At 63.1% G+C, this 17,336-nt stretch overlaps 2 protein-coding genes across 2 annotated transcripts; one reads left to right on the top strand and one right to left on the bottom strand.

The window, feature by feature from the left end:
* Positions 1–766: 766 nt before the first annotated feature.
* Positions 767–4,255, bottom strand: CRYBB1 (crystallin beta B1). Its single transcript, XM_039724604.1, has 5 exons — positions 4,102–4,255; positions 3,243–3,361; positions 1,565–1,697; positions 1,299–1,441; positions 767–947 (listed from the first exon to the last, which is right to left on the bottom strand). Exons 1-5 carry the CDS (start codon positions 4,240–4,242, stop codon positions 767–769), a joined length of 717 nt encoding a protein of 238 aa, XP_039580538.1. The 5' UTR covers positions 4,243–4,255.
* Positions 4,256–8,344: 4,089 nt separating this feature from the next.
* Positions 8,345–15,389, top strand: CRYBA4 (crystallin beta A4). Its single transcript, XM_039724864.1, has 7 exons — positions 8,345–8,383; positions 8,488–8,606; positions 8,807–8,948; positions 9,046–9,188; positions 9,519–11,107; positions 11,582–13,241; positions 13,507–15,389. Exons 1-5 carry the CDS (start codon positions 8,345–8,347, stop codon positions 9,664–9,666), a joined length of 591 nt encoding a protein of 196 aa, XP_039580798.1. The 3' UTR covers positions 9,667–11,107; positions 11,582–13,241; positions 13,507–15,389.
* Positions 15,390–17,336: the final 1,947 nt, after the last annotated feature.

Below are 17,336 nucleotides of genomic sequence, written 5' to 3'. Positions count from 1 at the left end.
CGTGGGAGCGCAGGGGAATGCCACCCGAGGTGCCCCACCGGGAGGCAGCGGGATGGGAAGGGGGATGAGGCCGCAAAGGAGTGCCCGGTGGGGAGGGACAGCATCCGAGGGGGGAAAAAAAACTCCTTGAAAGTGAATCGGTCTTTGACTGACTGCAATTTCGGCTATTATTGGCCAGGTGGATCACGCGGTCAGGGACCCTGGACCCCTCGCAGCACCCCGGTCCCGCAGGAGTGAACGGAGCCAGGAGCCCACCGTGGATTCCGTGGACAGAGCCAGGAGCCCTCCCTGACTCCATGGACAGAGCCAGGAGTCCTCCCTGACTCCATGGACGGATCCAGGAGCCCGCCCTGATTCCGCGGCTCCCAGGGCACCCCGAGTCCCCCAGCTGAGAGGGTCCCCACCGGCGCTGGTGGGGTCAGGCTGCAGGACCTTTGCCACCCCCTTTCCCCACCCCGAGGGTCTCCTGTGTCCCAGCCCCAGCGCGGGGAGCTCCTGCATGAGACCAATTCCCCGGCAAAGCCCCCCTCCCCGTGTCCCACCCGGCTCCAGCGCAAGGCTGGCACATCCCGGGCAAGCCGAGCCGCGTTCACGCACCACCGACCCCCGAGCGGTTCTAATCTTCTGGTTTTTTTTTAATTTGCCTCACAAGGTAGAGTACATCCAGGGAATGTGCAATGTACAAGGAAAGTGCTGGGCAGGCGAGCGCGAGGGGAGGCGGGGGTGCCCCACGGGGCCCGGGACTCGTAGCTAGCAGGCAGCACGCTCAGTCGGAGGGCGCGTCGGGGGTGACAAAGGTGCCCTTCTGGTCCCACTGCATGTCCCGGATGCGGCGGATGGACTGGATCTGGGGCTGGAAGGCAGACCACTCATTCCAGTGTCGGAAGTCTCCGGTCTCAAAGAGGTACTGGTAGCCTCTGTAGCCAGGGTACTGGTACCCGACCCAGCTGTGGGGAAAGCAAACACAGGGCACCTGAGCGGGGTTGGCAGCTCCAGGCAGCAGCCACATGGCTGGTGGGTGCTCAGGGGGCCGGCAGGGCCTGCCTGTGCTGGCCACCAACCTCTGGGGAACAGGCCACGCCACCCAAAACTGCCCTGGCACCCAAAACTGCCATGCCACCAGAAATAGCCATGCCAACAGAAACAACCATGCCACCCAAAACTGCCATGCCACCAGAAACTGCCATGCCAACAGAAACAGCCATGCAGCATTTTTTGGCTGCCTAAGAACCCGCAGCAGCCATTTGGGAAGGACAGGGAGCCTGGCACGAGGCAGCCACCACTGCAGCCCAGCTTACGTTCCACTGGGCACCTGCACGCTGCCCACGCGGTCGCAGAAGCCATAAGCCCAGAGGCTGGGCACGTCGTCCTCCTGGATTTCCATCTTGTTGCCCTTGAAGTCAGCAGACTCGTAGAGGGAGATTTTGTGGTCCTCAGCCTCCTGGGGAAGCGAGAGGGAGGGTGCTGGGCAGTGTGGCCGAAGCCCTGGAGCTGTGCTGCAGCGAGGCATCGAGCACGCAGCCCTGGGCAGACCTCACCGGGCTCTCTGCTCCCGAGCACTCACCATTTTGATGGGACGCATGGACATGAAGCAGTCGCTCCGGTAGCTGCTGGACCAGGTGTCCCAGCGAGGGTACTCGCCCTTCTCCAGGATGAACATCTCCCCACGCATGTTGGCCTGCTCGTAGGCCACCCAGCTGGGGAGAGAGATGGGCAAAGAGAGGGTCAGGTGCCACGCAGAAGTTCCCCTCCTGCTCAGCCAGCTTGCAGGACAGTGGAGGGGGTCTCCAAAAAGGCTGTGGCCCCACCACCCTGCTGCCACCTTTCTCCCAGCCCAGGCACTGTGGTCTGTGCAGAGCCAGCGCTGATCCATGGGCTGGAAGCTCACTAATGTTGTAGTGTCCAAACCTGCAGCAGGCACCAGCACTCACAGTGCTCCTCTTCCTCAGCTGGGGAGCAGCAGGACCCCCGCACAGCTGGTGACACTGCAGAGTCAGCTCAGGGCTCTGTTGTCCCTCCTGCCTGGGCTGTGTAATCCTGGCATGCCCGCACGCCTCACTGCTCCAGCGCCAGCCCAGCCTGGCATCCATCCCAGTGCTGGGAGTGGGGCTCACTCAGCTGCAGTGTCACCCCCTCAGCAGAGCCACAAGGTGTTGAGGTGCTGGGAATGTCATGGGTGTGGGGCTCCAGAAGCCCCCGGCGCCACAACAGTCCTGCGTTTGCTGCTTCTCCTTTCCCTGCAGAACAGCTCTTCCTGCAGATGCCAGCAGGGGTTTTCCTCTGGCAGGAGATGTGTTCAGGTACCCCAGGCTGCACAGCCTCAAGCTGGCTGCTAAAGCTCAGCTTGGTTGTTTTGCTTTCATCTTCCTCTAAGCATATTTTTGGGTGCAGAGTTCCATCAGTGGCTCTCAAGAAGCTTTTAAGGACCACAATGCCACCCAAGTCCTCTCCTCCCAATTTCACCCTTTCTATGTCTAGTGCAGCTTCCCAGGTATCATATCTGAGCTTCTCCCAGGCTGCTCCATCCCCCATTTGTTTCAAGAGGAGTTGGGTATTCTAGGCTCCTAATACAAAAGTCATTGGTGCTGCATGGTGTCATTCCAGGTCGCCCTCCAGGTTCCTCAGGGATGCTGTCAGGACAAGCCATGTCCTGTGCATCCTCCCCACAGCTCTATCAGCCCCCCTGCATTCCTGGGCACGCTGTTTCCAGCCGAGCACAGCACGGTGGGATGCTCTTTCAACATGGAGATCATCTGTCTGCTCAGTTATCTGCTTTGGGGATCGTTTTTGTCCCTGCCTGTGTCAACTGTTCCCACGGCTTCGAGACCTGCCCAGCCCCCTTGTTGCTGCTCTGCTGCCTGGGTGCAGGCGGGTGCTTGTCCCTGCCCGTCCCTGCCTGCTCCAGCCTGGCCCAAGGATCCCACTTCATTTCACCTTGGCTCCTCTAAAATCTGCAGGTCCCTTGTATTCCATGGACAGCTCCAGGTGCCTGAAATGATGGACACGTTTCTTCAACCCTTAGCTTTGCCTCTGGTGCCCTTTGCGTGTGGCCCTGGCATCCCTCCCACCCATCCTGGCCCTCTTGTCCTCCTTGAAGGAGATCCCGGATGCCTGCTCTGCTCCTGTGTTGTCCCTGCTGTCCCTGAACATCACACTGTGCCCGGGGTGCCTCCAGGGCCGTGTCCCCACCCACCAGGAACATCCCCAGGGTCACAGCCCCCTCCGTGGCTGGGGTCACTTACGGTCCGGAGGTGACAATGACGCTGCGCACCCGGTCGAAGCCGCGGTCAGCCAGGTTCAGGCATTCGGCGGTGAACTCCATCTGCCTGCCCTGGAAGTTCTCCTGGTCGAAGACAACAATCTGGGGGTGCAAGGAAAGGGTTGGATGAGGACGGGTGTGCTTGTGCTGGGTGACCCAACATGCCTGAGCTCACTGCTCCACGTGTCCCCCTCGGCTCTCCAAGCCTTCCTGCAGCTTCTCGGACCTGGTGCCCGCCCGTGCTGAGCTGGGCTCTGTGCACGGGCATGCCCAGCACGGGCTGAGCACAGGAAGGCTCCCCCCAGCAGCTGTTCCTGCTCCAGGATGGCCTCATCCTGCACCTGGTTGTGCTGCTGCTGGTGCCCACAGTGGTGGGAAGGAGCTGCTTCTCCAGTGCTCTGTCTGCCTTGGCCTTCTCAGCCTGGCACGGTGTCACCGGAGCCCTCTCATCACTCACCCCCCATGCCAGCCCTGCTGCAGTGCCTCAGTGGCATGCTGGCATCACTGTGGCATTTCAGTGGTGGCCCTGTCACCCCTAGTGTCCCCTCCACCTCCCCACGGGACCCCTGCATGCAGGGGGTGACCAGAGAGAGCAGGTGATAGCAGCCAGCCCTGACACCACAACCCAGGGGAGAGCACTTCCAAAGCCCGTGGTGCCCAACAAGCTGTCCTGGCCAAGGCACCTTCAGACTGTTCCTCCTGCTGCCCAAATCCTGTGCCTGCTGTCAGAGGGGCAGAGCAGGGGTGGCATCACCCACACTTCCACAGTCCTTCCCCCTGGAACAATCTCCTCCTGCCCTTGTCCCTCAGCCCGGAGGGACACAGGGAGCCACAGGGCTTACCCTGAAGGCTTCTGGGGAGGGCTCCTCGCCCTTGCTGTTTGCGACAGGAGCAGGGTCGAGGGATGGAGTTGGAGCAGGAGCTGCCTTCTCCTTGTCATCCACAGCCTGGCCGGGAGCAGCGGGTTTTGTGGTCTCAGACATCGCGGTGGTGGGCTCAAGTCTGTCACAGGGCACCAGCAGCAGGTTAGAGGGAGAAATGGATGTGGGCACCCACAACATACCCCAGGAGTGGTGACATCTGGATGGGGGCTCTCAGTGGGGTGGGTGGGCAGGGCCAGGGGAGGAGCTGCTGGAAGGTTCTCCAGCAAGGATCCTGCCTTCATCAGGGGGATCACAGGATGTCCTGAAGTCCATACTCTCCTTCTGTGGTCAGGAGAGCCCTGAGCATGGTCCTAGCCCTTTAGGAGTGCCCAGGGATGGGGCCTGATGCTGTGCCAGGCACTGGGGCCATCCCACACGGGGTGCACCTGGGAGCCCGGGGGGCACCGGGCAGCGTGTGAGGGGTGGGAAGGGGACAGCCCTGGTCTGCTGAGGCCCTGCAGCTGGCACCCTGCTGTGGCCCCGCAGGTGAGTGCCAGCAGCAGCTCCCCGGGGAGAGGAGGGCGGTGGGATGCTGAGCACAGAGGTGCTCCCAGACGTGACCACCACAGCGGTGGCCACGGCTTAGACCCTGAGTTTCCCTCTCCCCACCTCGGGTCCGGCTGCAGCCCGGTGTCCGGGGACTTTGTCCTCTTACCTGGGCAGCTGCTGCTTCTTGTTGGAGTGAGCGGGCTTGTGTTTCGGGGCGCCGCGAGGCCCCCACTTTATAGCCTGGCAAGGGCAGACCCCCGGGCGGGCTCACAAAGGAACTGCCAGCTCATCAGTGTCTGCGCGGCCGCCCAGTCATCACATCCTGCAAAGCGCTGGGCGAGCTGGAAGCCTCTCCCCGGCCCCGTGCCCAGCCGCTGAACCCAGCACTTTCCTTTGTGCCCCCGGCACAACAGAAGACCTGACCGTGCCACTTTGCAGCGCGCCCGGCACCCCGCGTGCGGCCGCCCCGCCAGGGCATATATAGCCCTGGCACGGCCCGGCCGGCGCCGGCACCGGCACGGAACAGCTCCCCTGCCCAGCGAGCCGGGCCCGGGCCCGCGGCGACACCGCGCTGTCCTCGCAGCCCCGCCGTGCCCGTTCCTCCCCTCCAAACACGGAACCTCCCGCTTGGAACATCGCCCCGTGCCCGCGAGTGTCGGCAGCGCTGCCCTGGAGATGCCAGAGAGCGAGACCTGAGTGTTCTGAAGTGCTTCAGGAGCCGGTGTTTTCCAAACGATGTGTAATGGAAGCTGACACTTTGCGAACCACCTGAGTGCCTGAAAACAGTGTTTGTTCTCCCTTGGGAACGTCCCCGCTCACTGGCAGGGTTCTTCCTTTGCTTTTTAGCTCATTTTCCCCGTGCTGTGGTCACCCTGTACCACCCCTGGTTCTGCCACCACCACACTCATGGTTTTGGGGCATCAGCTCTGTCCGACTGGTGCAGGAGGGTCGTGGGGTGGCTGGTTGGGGACACACTGGCACCAGTCCCTGCAGCACCACAGCCTCTGGTGCCACATCTCCCCCACCCCATGGCACCTCAGGGGGACCTTCCCCTGGGTCCTTCTGAGCCCCTGATCAGCTTTTCTGCATCTCCACACCCCTGTCCAGCTTCCCGCAGCATCCAGCACCAGCAGTGCCTCAGCCGGGCTGTGCGGGCACAGGGCTCAGAGCCCCGTGTGCTGCCATCCTCTTTTGTTCCTCTCATGTGTCACCCAGCAGTGGTGGGGTCCAGCTGCACCCTCTGGGCCACTGCGCAAAATCCCCAGCAAAAAGAATGGATTGATCCCTTCTTTTCCCGAGGTTTTTCAGGGGGTGTGCTGTGCCCGTGACGTGGCTGGGTGTGAGGTATGCTGCCCCATCACCCTGGGCACTGGCTCAGTCTGGTTCTCACCTTGGCACTGAGCAGTGTTTTATGATTCATGATCTCAATTTGCGCTCGTTTCCATGGTTTTTACCCAGATTTCTAATTTAACCTGCCCTCTCTTCCTCCTAGAACCAGCATGGGTGCTCTCCCTGTGCTGTCTCCTGGGCATTAATCACCAGGTCTCCCCACCCCCTGCTCCTGACTCTGCTTCCCCTCCCAATCTCCAGCACCTTTGAACCTGGGCATTGGAAAAGCAGCTCGGAGGGGCCGAGCCCTGCTCCTGATGGTGCTTTGCTCCTTACTGAGCACCCAGCATCCCCGTGTGCTTCCCTGAGCCAGTGCTGTGGCAGGGCTGACAGTAGGGATTGATCCTTGGCCATCCCTGAGCCCCCCAGACACAAAATTTCAGCCCTGCCATGGACCCTGTGCCCTCACTGCACCATCCCTCCCTGGCACAGAGATGCACAATTCCAGCACAGCAAAGAGCTGCCCTGGCAGCAGATGGCCAGAGCTGGCACAGTGTGGGCACGGAGGGCACAGGCACGAGGGTTTGCTCTGCCCTGGTGAGTCCTGCTGCCCGTGGATCTCCTGCTGCTGCATCCCTGCCAGGCATGAGTGGCACCGTGGGGGCACAGGCTCCAGTGACCGTGTCACACTGCCAGGACACGGCGTGGACAGTGAGCGAGTGGTGGTCACTGTGCTGGTGGCCATGCAAGCTGGGTTTAGCTCAGGCCACAGCGAGAGGCCAGGGACAAATTGTGCCAGTGCCAAGAGGGCTTTTGCTGGGCTTGCAGGTCCCGTGCAGCCCTGCTGTGCCCTGGGGCACCCGTTGTGCTGAGCCTCCCCAGCTGCCCTGCTCTGCCTCCCCCAGAGTGCCCGGGGCTTACAGGGCTGCTGCAGCTGCATCAGGGGGACTCTGGCTCAGCCTCCTGGCAGTTTTCTAGCAAGTTCTGTCCCAAAACACAGCACTCCCTGTGGACACGGGTTTTCCCATTGGGCTCAAGAGCCTCCATTGCCTGCTGCCCGCTCCGAGGGGCAGGCTGGGTGGGTGCCTCTGCCCAGCCTTTGTGGAGCCCTGGCACTACCCCGGGATGATTTGTGAGGTGTGTGGGTCACTGTGAGCAAAGCTGGAAGGTGTTTAGGTCCCCAAAATGTGGTGACAGCAGAGTCTTTCCAGCACAAAGAGGCAGGAGGTGGCTGCAGCTCTTCCCTAGTCATGATCTGCACCTCCAGTCCTTCCCGTGCCTTTTATACCCCCCACCACCACTTTCCATGCCCCTGGTGCCCAGTTCTTATGGTGCCCATGGTTGTTGTGTGCCCAGCCTGCAAGGAGCCACCCTGGATTTAGGGTAGAGCTGCTCTGCCCTTGCAGGGAGAGCAAGTGGAGACGTGTCATTCCTCCCACTTCCCAGAAAGGGGTGAGGAAACCTCTCTGTGCCCCCGAGCAGGCAGCACTGCCAGAGCTGGGACATGGCCCAGCCCAGCCCTGCACCAGGGAGGGCACATGGCAGGAGCACTGACAGTACCCAGGGCTGATACCCCAGCCCTGGAGCTGTGGGGAGGGGGTCAGAGCCTGTGCCCGGTGGGCCAGCTCCATGTCCCGGCTCATCAGCGTCTCTGACACGGCGCCTTTGTTCCGGCCGGTCCCTCCTCCCCGCCATGTGCTGAGTTAGGGGTTTCAGTAATGCTCCCCTGGGCTCTGTCTCTATCTGGAGGCTATAAAAACCCAGCCAGAGGCTGCTGGACATGTCACCTCACTGGGCACCAGTGCCTCACCCCAGGTAAGCGCTGGAGCCTGGGGCAGCTGCCCCATGCCCACGGCAGGGCCTGGGAGCAAGCAGCTGTGGGAACACCCAAGATCCAGGGTTAGATCTCTCCTTGGCACCAGGAGCTGTGGTGGGGCTGGGGGTTGGGGGCTGTCCCTGGCTGTGGCAGGGGCAGGTGTTGATGGTCAGTGTGGGCACACAGCTGACTCTGCAGTGCTCCCCGCTCAGCACTGCCCTGCCAGCACCGGGGCTTTGGCTCAGGGAGCTGCCAGTGGGAGGAGGAGTTTCCCCAGGCACGGGCAGGGATGTCTGCCAGGGCCAGGTGCCCACTGGGCCAGGTGCCCGCTGCTCCACATGGCCCTGGTGGCAGCTGCAGCCGGGCAGGGAGAGCCACAGAGCTCTTCATCCGCTCCAGCATGGAGCAAACCCCTTGTTGTCCCCCAACTGCTGGTGAAGGGTGACAATAAGGGCTCCTGAGGTCATTTTCATCTGGGCAGAGAGACAGCTTTAACTGTCCCTTCCCCTGTGCTCTGGCAGAGCCACCATGACGCACCGCTGCAAGAAATCCTCTGGTCTCTGGAAGGTACAGGAGCCCCGCAGGACCAGCACCCTGCCCTGTGAACACCCGGGAATGGGGCTGTAACCTCTGCACCCCCAGAGCCCCTGACTCCCCCCATTCCCCCACAGATGGTGGTGTGGGATGAGCCTTTCTTCCAGGGCAAGAAGCACGAGTTCACCACCGACTGCTACAGCACCCCGGAGCACGGCTTCAGCACCGTCCGCTCCTGCAAGATCGAGAGCGGGGCGTGAGTGGGGGGTCCCGGGGCACGGCCACCCCACGCTGCTGCGGGACCCCCGGCTAGCAGGGGGGTTGGAGGATGGAGGCCTCCAGAGCCTTTTGCTACCCGAGCTGCCTCCTGTGGGCAGCGCTGGGTGCAGCGAGCACAGCCCGGCTGCCAGCGGGGCGGTGGGCGCGCCGGGGGTCTCACCCCTCCCGCCCCGGCAGGTGGGCAGGCTTCGAGCACTGCGGCTTCCAGGGGCAGCAGTTCGTGCTGGAGCGCGGCGAGTACCCGTGCTGGGAGGCGTGGAGCGGCAGCAACGCCTACCACGTGGAGAGGATGTGCTCCTTCCGCCCCATCGCCTGCGCCGTGAGTGCCCCCGCCCCGGCTCCCCCCGCGGGGCATCCCCCGGAGCCCACCGCTGGCCAGGGTGGCAGCGCCAAAGCCGTGCCCGTCTCGGCCGCAGGACCACGGACGGAGCAGGCTGATGCTCTTTGAGGAGGAGAACTTCCAGGGCAAGCGGGCGGAGATGAGCGACGACTGCCCCTCGCTGCCCGCCCTGGGCTGGGGCAGCAGCACCGTGGGCTCCTTCCTTGTCCGCTCCGGCGCGTGAGTACCCGGGGCTTGCAGCAGGGCTGGGGATGCTCTGGCAGAGAGCTGAGGATGCTCGGGCAGCAGGGATGAGGATGCTCGGGCAGCGGGGCCGGGGATGCTCGGGCACAGAGCTGAAGATGCTCTGGCAGCAGGGCCGGGGATGTTCTTGCAGCAGGGCCGGGGATGCTCGGGCTGCAGGGCTGAGGATGCTCTGGCAGAGAGCTGAGGATGCTCTGGCAGAGAGCTGAGGATGCTCGGGCAGCGGGGCCGGGGATGCTCTGGCAGCCGCGGGGGCTCCGCGGCGCCGCCAGCCCCGGGCCAGCGCCGCTCTCTGCTCTGTCGCAGGTGGGTCTGCTCGCAGTACCCGGGCTACCGGGGCTTTCAGTACCTCCTGGAGAGCGACAGCCCCGCGGGCGAGTACAAACACGTGCGGGAGTGGGGGTCCCACGCGCAGACGGGCCAGGTCCAGTCCATCCGCAGGGTGCAGCAGTGAGCGCGGTGCCGTGTGAGCCGCGGGGACAAAGCTCAATAAAGGCTCAGTTGTCCAAGGCGGCGCTGGCAGTTGGGGACAAGGGCCATGGGGGTGCGTGGCCGGGAGTGGTGACACTGCCGGAGGCAGAGAGGGGCTCTGCAGCGGCAGGGATGAGGCGGAGGGGAATTTTTCTGCCCGGCAGAGATGAGGTGGAGGGGAATTTTTCTGCCCGGAGGTGCAGGGGTTCTGCAGGACCCCCACACCCCACCACCACACAGACACCATCTGCTCCTCCAGCACCTGCCAGGGGCTGAGAGGAGCTGCAGGATCAAGCAGTGTGCACCTATCCCCGTGTCTATGCACACCCTGTACCCATCCCAGCACTCTCACCCAGCTGTACACACCCCTGCACCCATCCCGGCACCCATCCCTCACTCCCGCACACCCAGTGTGCAGCCAAAGCTGGAAATGCAGCCGGGAAGGGCCGGTCTGGAAAAATTCCTCATTTCAGAAGAGCTCTGGAGGAAATGTTTTATGTGGTGAAAATGTCCCATCCATGACATTTGCAGCAGCAAGGCCACCAGGGGAGGGAATGCTGCCCAGCAAGGGATTCACTCCGCAGGAAATCACAATTAAAAAGGCTAAATAGAAGCAGAAACAAAAAGTTGTGGGATGGGCTGAATGAAACCCTCCTGCGCCCCAGGGCAAACCCATCCGGGGCCGGCAGCCAGAGAGACCCGAGGAGCGGATCCTGTCACCCCTGCCCTGGGTACCCCTGTCCCTGCGCAGCTCCAGAGCCCTGGGGGGACGCGGGGGCCGGGAGCGGGGCCAGCACATGGCCAGGCACGGTGGGCAGCTGGCGGCGACACCAGGGGTCCCCGGGGAGCCGGCGGGGACTCGGAGAACAATGCGGGAGCCCAGCAGCTGCTCGGCGCTGCGGAGGGGCTGTCACCACCCCCGCGCGGGAGGGGAGCTGTCCTTGGACAGGGATGTGTCCCCAGGCCGGGCTGGCCTGTCTGCCATCCGTCCCCACCCCATCTGTGCCACCATGTCCCCAGGGATGTGCCCGACAGCCCCTGCCCCGCTTGTCCCGCGTCCCCTGCGTCACACCCATGGCTGTGGGGAGCCCGTGATTTCACGGTGAGCGATGCTTGGCAGAGGGTGACAGTGGCCTTGGCAGCGGCTGTCGTGGTAAAGGGGTCCCCAGGGTCTCCCGCAGCGGGAGCGGTGCGGGGAAAAGGTGACTCGGCCGCATTTCCAGCATTAAAATTTAATGCGAGTTGCAGCATCCTCCTGCGCCGTAGGTAGGGCCGGGGGGGCCGGGGGCTGCTGGAGGAGGAGTTTGCTCGGCCGCCTCTTCCTCGGGGATGCTCTGGGAAAGCTCCAGCACAAAGGAGCGGCGCGGCGGGCAGGAGCGAGCGGAACCGGCGCCCCCCAGCCCCAGCCCGGCCCCCGGGAGCAGGTAACGCACCGCGGGCATGGCTCCGCTCCCTGCGGGCCGGGATGGGGCGCCGGTGGGGTCTGGGGGCGCGGGGAGCCCCGGGGGCCGCCCCCACCTCCGGCGGGAGCGGGGGGCGATGTCGCGCCGGGATTCGGGGGGGTCCTGCGGGCACCGCTCCCGGAGGTGCGGAGCCGGCCGCTCCCTCCTCTCCATGCCCAAAAAACACCCTCCTTCTCAATGTATTATTCCCTGGTTATAAATAACCCCACTAGAGGCCCCCCTCGGCAGGACCCCCTCCTTCCCCGGGGGGAGCAGCCAGGGCCCCCTCCCTTTGTTCGGGCAGGAGCAGCCGCGCATCCCGCAGCGTGTTCCCGGCCGCATCCCGGTGATCCCGGTCCTGGGCAGCCTGGCACCCACCCCGGACACTGCCTGCAGCCCCCCCCTCAAATCAGAACTAACTGCTGCACTGCTTGTTTGTATTTTTTTTTTTTCCAGAATCCTCATCAAGAATAGGGCTCCTGCCAGGTAAATGGATTCTTGCCTGATTTTCAATGCTCCTGGGAGGATTTGTAGCCAAAATGCTGTTTTACTGCTTTGTCTCGAAGCCCCCGTTTTCTCCTAAAGCTGATGATCCCAGGCGGGGTTAGAGGCGAGGCTGGGGCCGGCAGCCTCAGGCACAGCCCAGCCCTTCCTCCTCCTCAGCCTTAACCTGGCAGATGCTCTTCTTGCGGAGCCATTTTCTCTCCCTCATTGTCTCCCAGCCTTTTGTGTGTGTGGGTTGGTCCTGCCCTGGGAGCCAGGAGGAGCCCAGAAATAATCAGATTTTCAGGGGTTGTGGGCTTGCAAGGAGCCTTTCACCCCCCTTTTCTGCCGGGCTGCCCAGCCCCAGAGCTGCAGACAAAGGCAGCATTGCCTGGCACCCCTGCAGCAGCACCGGAGCCTGGGCAGTGCCAGAGCCTGGGCTCTGCTGGATGGCAGCAAGGCTCGGGCAGAGCTGGCAGGGCACAGGGCCGGGGTGTCTGCCCACCCTGCCGGGATCTGGGGGGTCAGGGTGCCCGGATGCCACATCCCACAGATCATCTCTCTGGGATCTCTGGCCTGTTGTGCCCTCATCTCCCTGCTCCTGCCCGCAGTGGAGCTTGTGCTCCTCTTCCTCCCTCTCTCCTCACTCGAGGAGGGGGTTTAGCCCCATTTAATTCGGGCGTCCAGCCCCCAGGGCCGCTGTATGTGCCACCCACGAGTGTGGCAGAGGCAGCTCAAGCTCACACCCAAGATGAGCGTTTAAGCCAGCCCCGTCTGCACAAAATTGTTTTCCCTCCCTGTCCCCTGGGATGTGCTTCATTCCCAGGCCACAGAGGCCACCCTGCCCCAGCACAGGCACCTCCCTGTGCTCGGATCCAGCCGGGGATCCGTGTGCCAGATGCTCGGTGCCATTCCACATTCCCGCAGCTGGGCTGCAAGCGCTGTCCCCAGGGCAGGGACTGTCCTGCCCGCAGCGCCGGTGGCTGTGGTGACAATGAGCCCTGGGGAGCAGGAGCGGCTCCACAGCTGAACTGCGGTGTCACCACGGCCCCGCTGCCCCGGGACCTGCTGCTGTCCTGGGCAGGGCAGGGCAGGGCAGGGCACAGACATGGGCTGGCTGCTGGCACCGGCCACGTGCCCCCAAATCCCCGAGGAGATGGAGCAGCACCCTCTGCAGCGCGGCTGTGACCTCCAGTTGCCCCAGTTTAACCAGTGCCTGTGGAACCCAGGCTCCCAGACTCAGCTTTACCCCACGGCAGGGGTAGAGGTGGCAGCAAAAGTGGCAGTGGCTTTGGCAATCAGTCCCTGCCTCCAGTGAGGTAGGGGCAGTTTGGGGCATTGCCACCATTTCTGGTGTTGTGGTTCCGATGCCCCCCTGTGCCTGGTTCAGCTCCTTCACCCTGCAAGGGGACAGGGACAGGGGGGTGCGTGCCCAACCCTCCTGCCAGGCTCCTGGCTGGGCTGTGCCTCAGGATGGTGCCCTGTTTGTCCCCCTTGCTGCGCTGGTTGTTTCTTTTGCAGCTGCTAATGACTGACCTGAGGTCTGTTCACACAGTCCCCTCGCTGCCTCCATGGCACAGAGCCACGTGGAACAGGGGACATTGCACAGCACTCCCGTAGCTGGTGACCACAGGTAGGACTCTGGGGAGGGGACACAGGCAGTGCCAGCCCCATGCTCTTCCACCCCTCGTGTGCAGGGAGGTGCTGGGAAGTTGGGATCATCCTTCCTTCTCAGGGCCCCATCTCCTGGAGGGTTCTCCCCAGGCCCCAGCAGGGTGCAGGGGCTCACACCATCCCCAGGGCCACCTGCATGAGAGGATGTCCCCCCCAGGTGTGCCCAGCAGTGGGGAGGGGGTGGTTGCCACAGCCCAGGGTCTCACAGCATCTCTGCTCCTCAGTGCCACCACCCCAGGGGCACGGCCCAGCTCCTGCCCTGACCGTGCCCAGAGGGGAGCCAGGCCCAGGAGCTGCCATCACCACCAGAACATGATGCCAGAGCCGGGCTGGCCCCAGCAGAGCACCCTGGCACCCTCTGCCATGGCGTGGAGCCACCAGCCCGGCCACTGCGGGGGACACGGCCCAGGAGCCTGCGGTGGTGACACCTGAGGACACGGGGCTGCGTGTGCACATGGTTCTCCTGCAAGGTGCTGGGCTGTCCTTGCTTCCCTCTGCTCCCCCCAGGCCTGTCCCCTTCCCTGAGCACAGAGTAGGAGCAGGGAGTGGGGGCAGAGCAGTGCCAGCTCCTCAAGGTGACACGATGGCCAGAGCCCAAAGGGGCTCTCTTTGTCCCCACTGATCCTGCCCTTCCCTCTGGCTGATGCTTGCTGAAACACCTGGTTTCTGGAGCACCCTGGAGCTTGGGGAGGAGCAAGGGCAGTGAATCCTCCTGCCCTGGCCCCTGCAGTGGCCCTGTAAGCGGGTGGGACCTTGTCCTCACCATGCAGCCACTCGGGCCCTTGTCCCCACCCAGGCAGAAGGACGGGGGTGCAGTGGGCTGGGGGCAGGCACAGCTCATGGCAGGTGTTACAGCCTTGAAGTCCAAGCTGGAAAAGTGTCTCTTGGGGACCAGAGGAGCTCCTGCCATGGGAGGAGGTGACCCAGAGGGACTCGGGGCAGAGGCTTTCCTGGGTGCCCCATCCCAGCCCTGTTTCTCGGGGCACAGTGCTCCTGCAGCCCTTGGAGCAGTGCTCAGCCCCATGGAGAGGCAGCTTCCAAAGGGGATGGGATAAGCTGTGGGTCACCTTTCCTCTGCTCCACGGTGGTTTTCCCTGCTGGATCTCCTCCTCCCTGCATGTGTAGTGGGAGCTTGGTCAGTCCTGGAGCAGCTGCTGTGGTCTGTGCTGGAGCCTTGCCCCAGACACTGCCAGTGATTCTTTCACCCCCCAACCCCCTTCTCTGCTTCTTCCAGCTCCTTCAGAGTCCTTTAGGCACTGCTGGGGCTGTGTCCTCCATGCATCCTGTCTCTCACCTTTCCCAGCACCAGGGGTGGGAAGTACATGTTGTGAGGGGCCTCCGGTACCTCCCTGGCAGGATCAGAGGGGCAGATGCCTGCTGAGCATCTCTTTCAGACAGGTTCTGTTACACCAGCTAAACCCTCCACTAACACCTCCCCAAATGCCAAAGCCCAAAAACGCCTCCTGCTCTTGTGAGCCAGAGCCCTGCTGCTGCTGGGCCTGGCTCTGCATGCTGCCAACATTAACCTACTAACCTGCTGGGACCCCTGTGCCCTCCCCGGGGCTGCCACGGCCCCTGGCACACGGACTAACCCACTAACCAGCCCAGCGCATGCCCTACTAACCCACAGCAGCCCTGCCTCCTGCCCACTAACCACGGCAGCAGCGCTGCCTTTAAAGGGGAACAGAAAAGCTGGAAAAAGGCTTTGGAAGTGCCAGGCATCAGTGCCAGGCTGCACAGGCAGGGATAGGCAGGCACAGGCAGAGAGAGAGAGGACTGGCTGCCCAGCACTGGGCAGGAGTGGTGTTGGGCAGCTCCTGCCCCTGCAGGCAGCTCCTGTCCAGGGCAGGAGAGGGGAATGCTGGTCCCTGGGCAGGAGAGGGGACAGCAGTCTCTGTCCTGGTCAGGAGAGGGGACAGCAGCCCCTGCCTCCAGGACACGAGGAGAGGGTTTCTCCCCACACGCCCTGCCCAGCTCTGCCTGTGGAGCCTGTTGCTGACTAGGAGCCTAAAACGGTTTTATCAGCAGAAGCTTTTCAGTTCCTTTTTAAGCCAGTAGATCTCTGTTACTAACACATTCCTGAACTGAATTAAACAAACTAACCATTGCTGCTTTTCTCTTCATTTCTCTTGCAGTGTGTGTGTCCTCTAAGGCAGACCAGTGCCCTGCTTCTGTTACTAACCTGTACTTTGTTCCCACTGTACTAATCCTCCCTGTTTCTCTCTTGCTACTAACAACTCTCTTTGCACTTTGCCTCTCGGGTGCTGTTTGCCATGACAAGTGACAGTGGCTCCTCCTGGACTTACTCACCTGCAGCACTCCATTTTCCGTGCTGCTGAGCATCCCTGGCTCCCGTTGGGTACCGTGGGAAAGACGATGCTCAGCCTGGGGCACTTTGAATTTTTCGCTCTTGGCCCATTTTCCAAAAAATTTCACGTGGCACAATGAGGAAAAGTGGCTGAGTGGCAACAGGACAGCACAAACCCATTAATAATGACTGGAAGTGGCTGTAGAGGCCCAGCAAACCCAGTTTGCAGAGAGATTCAGCCACAGAGCAAAGCCATTGCCGTGAGCCTGAGCTCGGGGCTCTCCTGAGGCCCCAGGTCACCTGTCATGGGCAATGTTCTCATGCTGCTCCCAGCGTTGGTGCTCCTGGGCTCCTCTCTTCACCCCCTGTGTCTCTCCACAGTTTCTCTTGTGCCTGGTGCATGTGGAAGCTGCTGCTGGCAGCGTGAGACTAACTCAGCTCTGTGTCACTGCAGGGTCCCCTGGTGCCAGCCAAGGACTGGGGTGGGTGTCACAGGGGCTCTGCCATCAGGTGATGGGGGCACGGCCTGGCCTTTGCTTTGTGTCCGTCAGCCAGATTAACGCCCCCAGCCTCTGCAGGACCCTGCCAGGGTGAAGGATCCAGGCCCTGAGTGGCTTTGGCACGTGGCAGGACAATGACAGCGTTCAGGGGGACAGAGCCACGCCCTGTGTGCCAGCAGAGGGTGGTGGCCCTGTGCTGCTGGCTCATGGGGACATCCCAGACTGTGGCTGTTGGGGGTCACAGCAGCTCTGTCAGGGGGCAGATCCAACAGGGCCCAGCTTGGCTCTGTGTGCCAGCTAGAGGGTGGTGGCCCTGTGCTGCTGGCTCATGGGGACATCCCAGACTGTGGCTGTTGGGGGTCACAGCAGCTCTGTCAGGGGGGGCAGGTCCAACAGGGCCCAGCTTGGCACTCTTGGCTTGGCCTGTGCTCTCTGCTCCCATAGCCAGAGCACCCGCTGTCACTGGCTGATGTCACTGTCACCCCACAGCAGCTCTCCTGCCTGCACTGGGAGCAGAGCCAGAGGGGTCTCCTGGGTGGCCCCGTGACACTGCCACCTCCCCTGGGTTGCCTAGTGACACTGCAACCTCCCCTGGGTGGCCCTGTGACACTGCCACCTCCCCTGCTAGGTGCCAAGCCCAGCCTGCTCCTTTAGCTGGGGGATCTCCCTCAGGGTGATGGGGGTCCCCTCCCCACCCGGCTCCGTGTCTGTCCAACCTCCACCTTGTCCCACTAATCCCCCAAGGGCCCTTCCCTTGCACAGCTGCCACCGGGATGGGGTGGAGAGACGGGGTTTGATGGAAGGGAGAGCCAGGGCAGAGTGGGAGCACAGGGGCAGGAATGGGACAGGAATGGGACAGGTCACGCCCAGGGTGGGCAGGTTCAGGGCTCTTTCAGGGCTCCTGCACAGGACAGGAGCACCACCAGCTCTGGGCGGGAGCTGTCAGAGCCCACCTCTGTGAAGGACCCTCCTCCCCACCCCACAGACCCCCCCTTCTGCTCCAGAGCAGCCCCCCTGCCCCCAGGGGGACCTCCCCAGGCTGGTCCCCCAGGGGAGCCGTGGGACCACCAGTCACCTCGATGGCAGAGGATGCAGCTGGCAAGTGTCACCCTGCACAGTGGGGACAGGCCACCAGTGCCCGTGGGTGGCTGCTCCCCCCTCAGAGCAGGGCAGAAGGGCAGAGAGGCTTTACCCAAACAGCCAGGTCGCTCCTTTGCTCTGCTCCTGCACCTCAGGGCTGCCTGTC

Source organism: Passer montanus, unplaced genomic scaffold, assembly GCF_014805655.1.
Source record: "Passer montanus isolate IOZ18808 unplaced genomic scaffold, ASM1480565v1 scaffold53, whole genome shotgun sequence".
NCBI classification, from domain to species: Eukaryota; Metazoa; Chordata; class Aves; order Passeriformes; family Passeridae; genus Passer; species Passer montanus.
The sequence above is the reverse complement of the archived record's forward strand: the minus strand, read 5'-3'. Positions and strand labels throughout refer to the sequence as shown.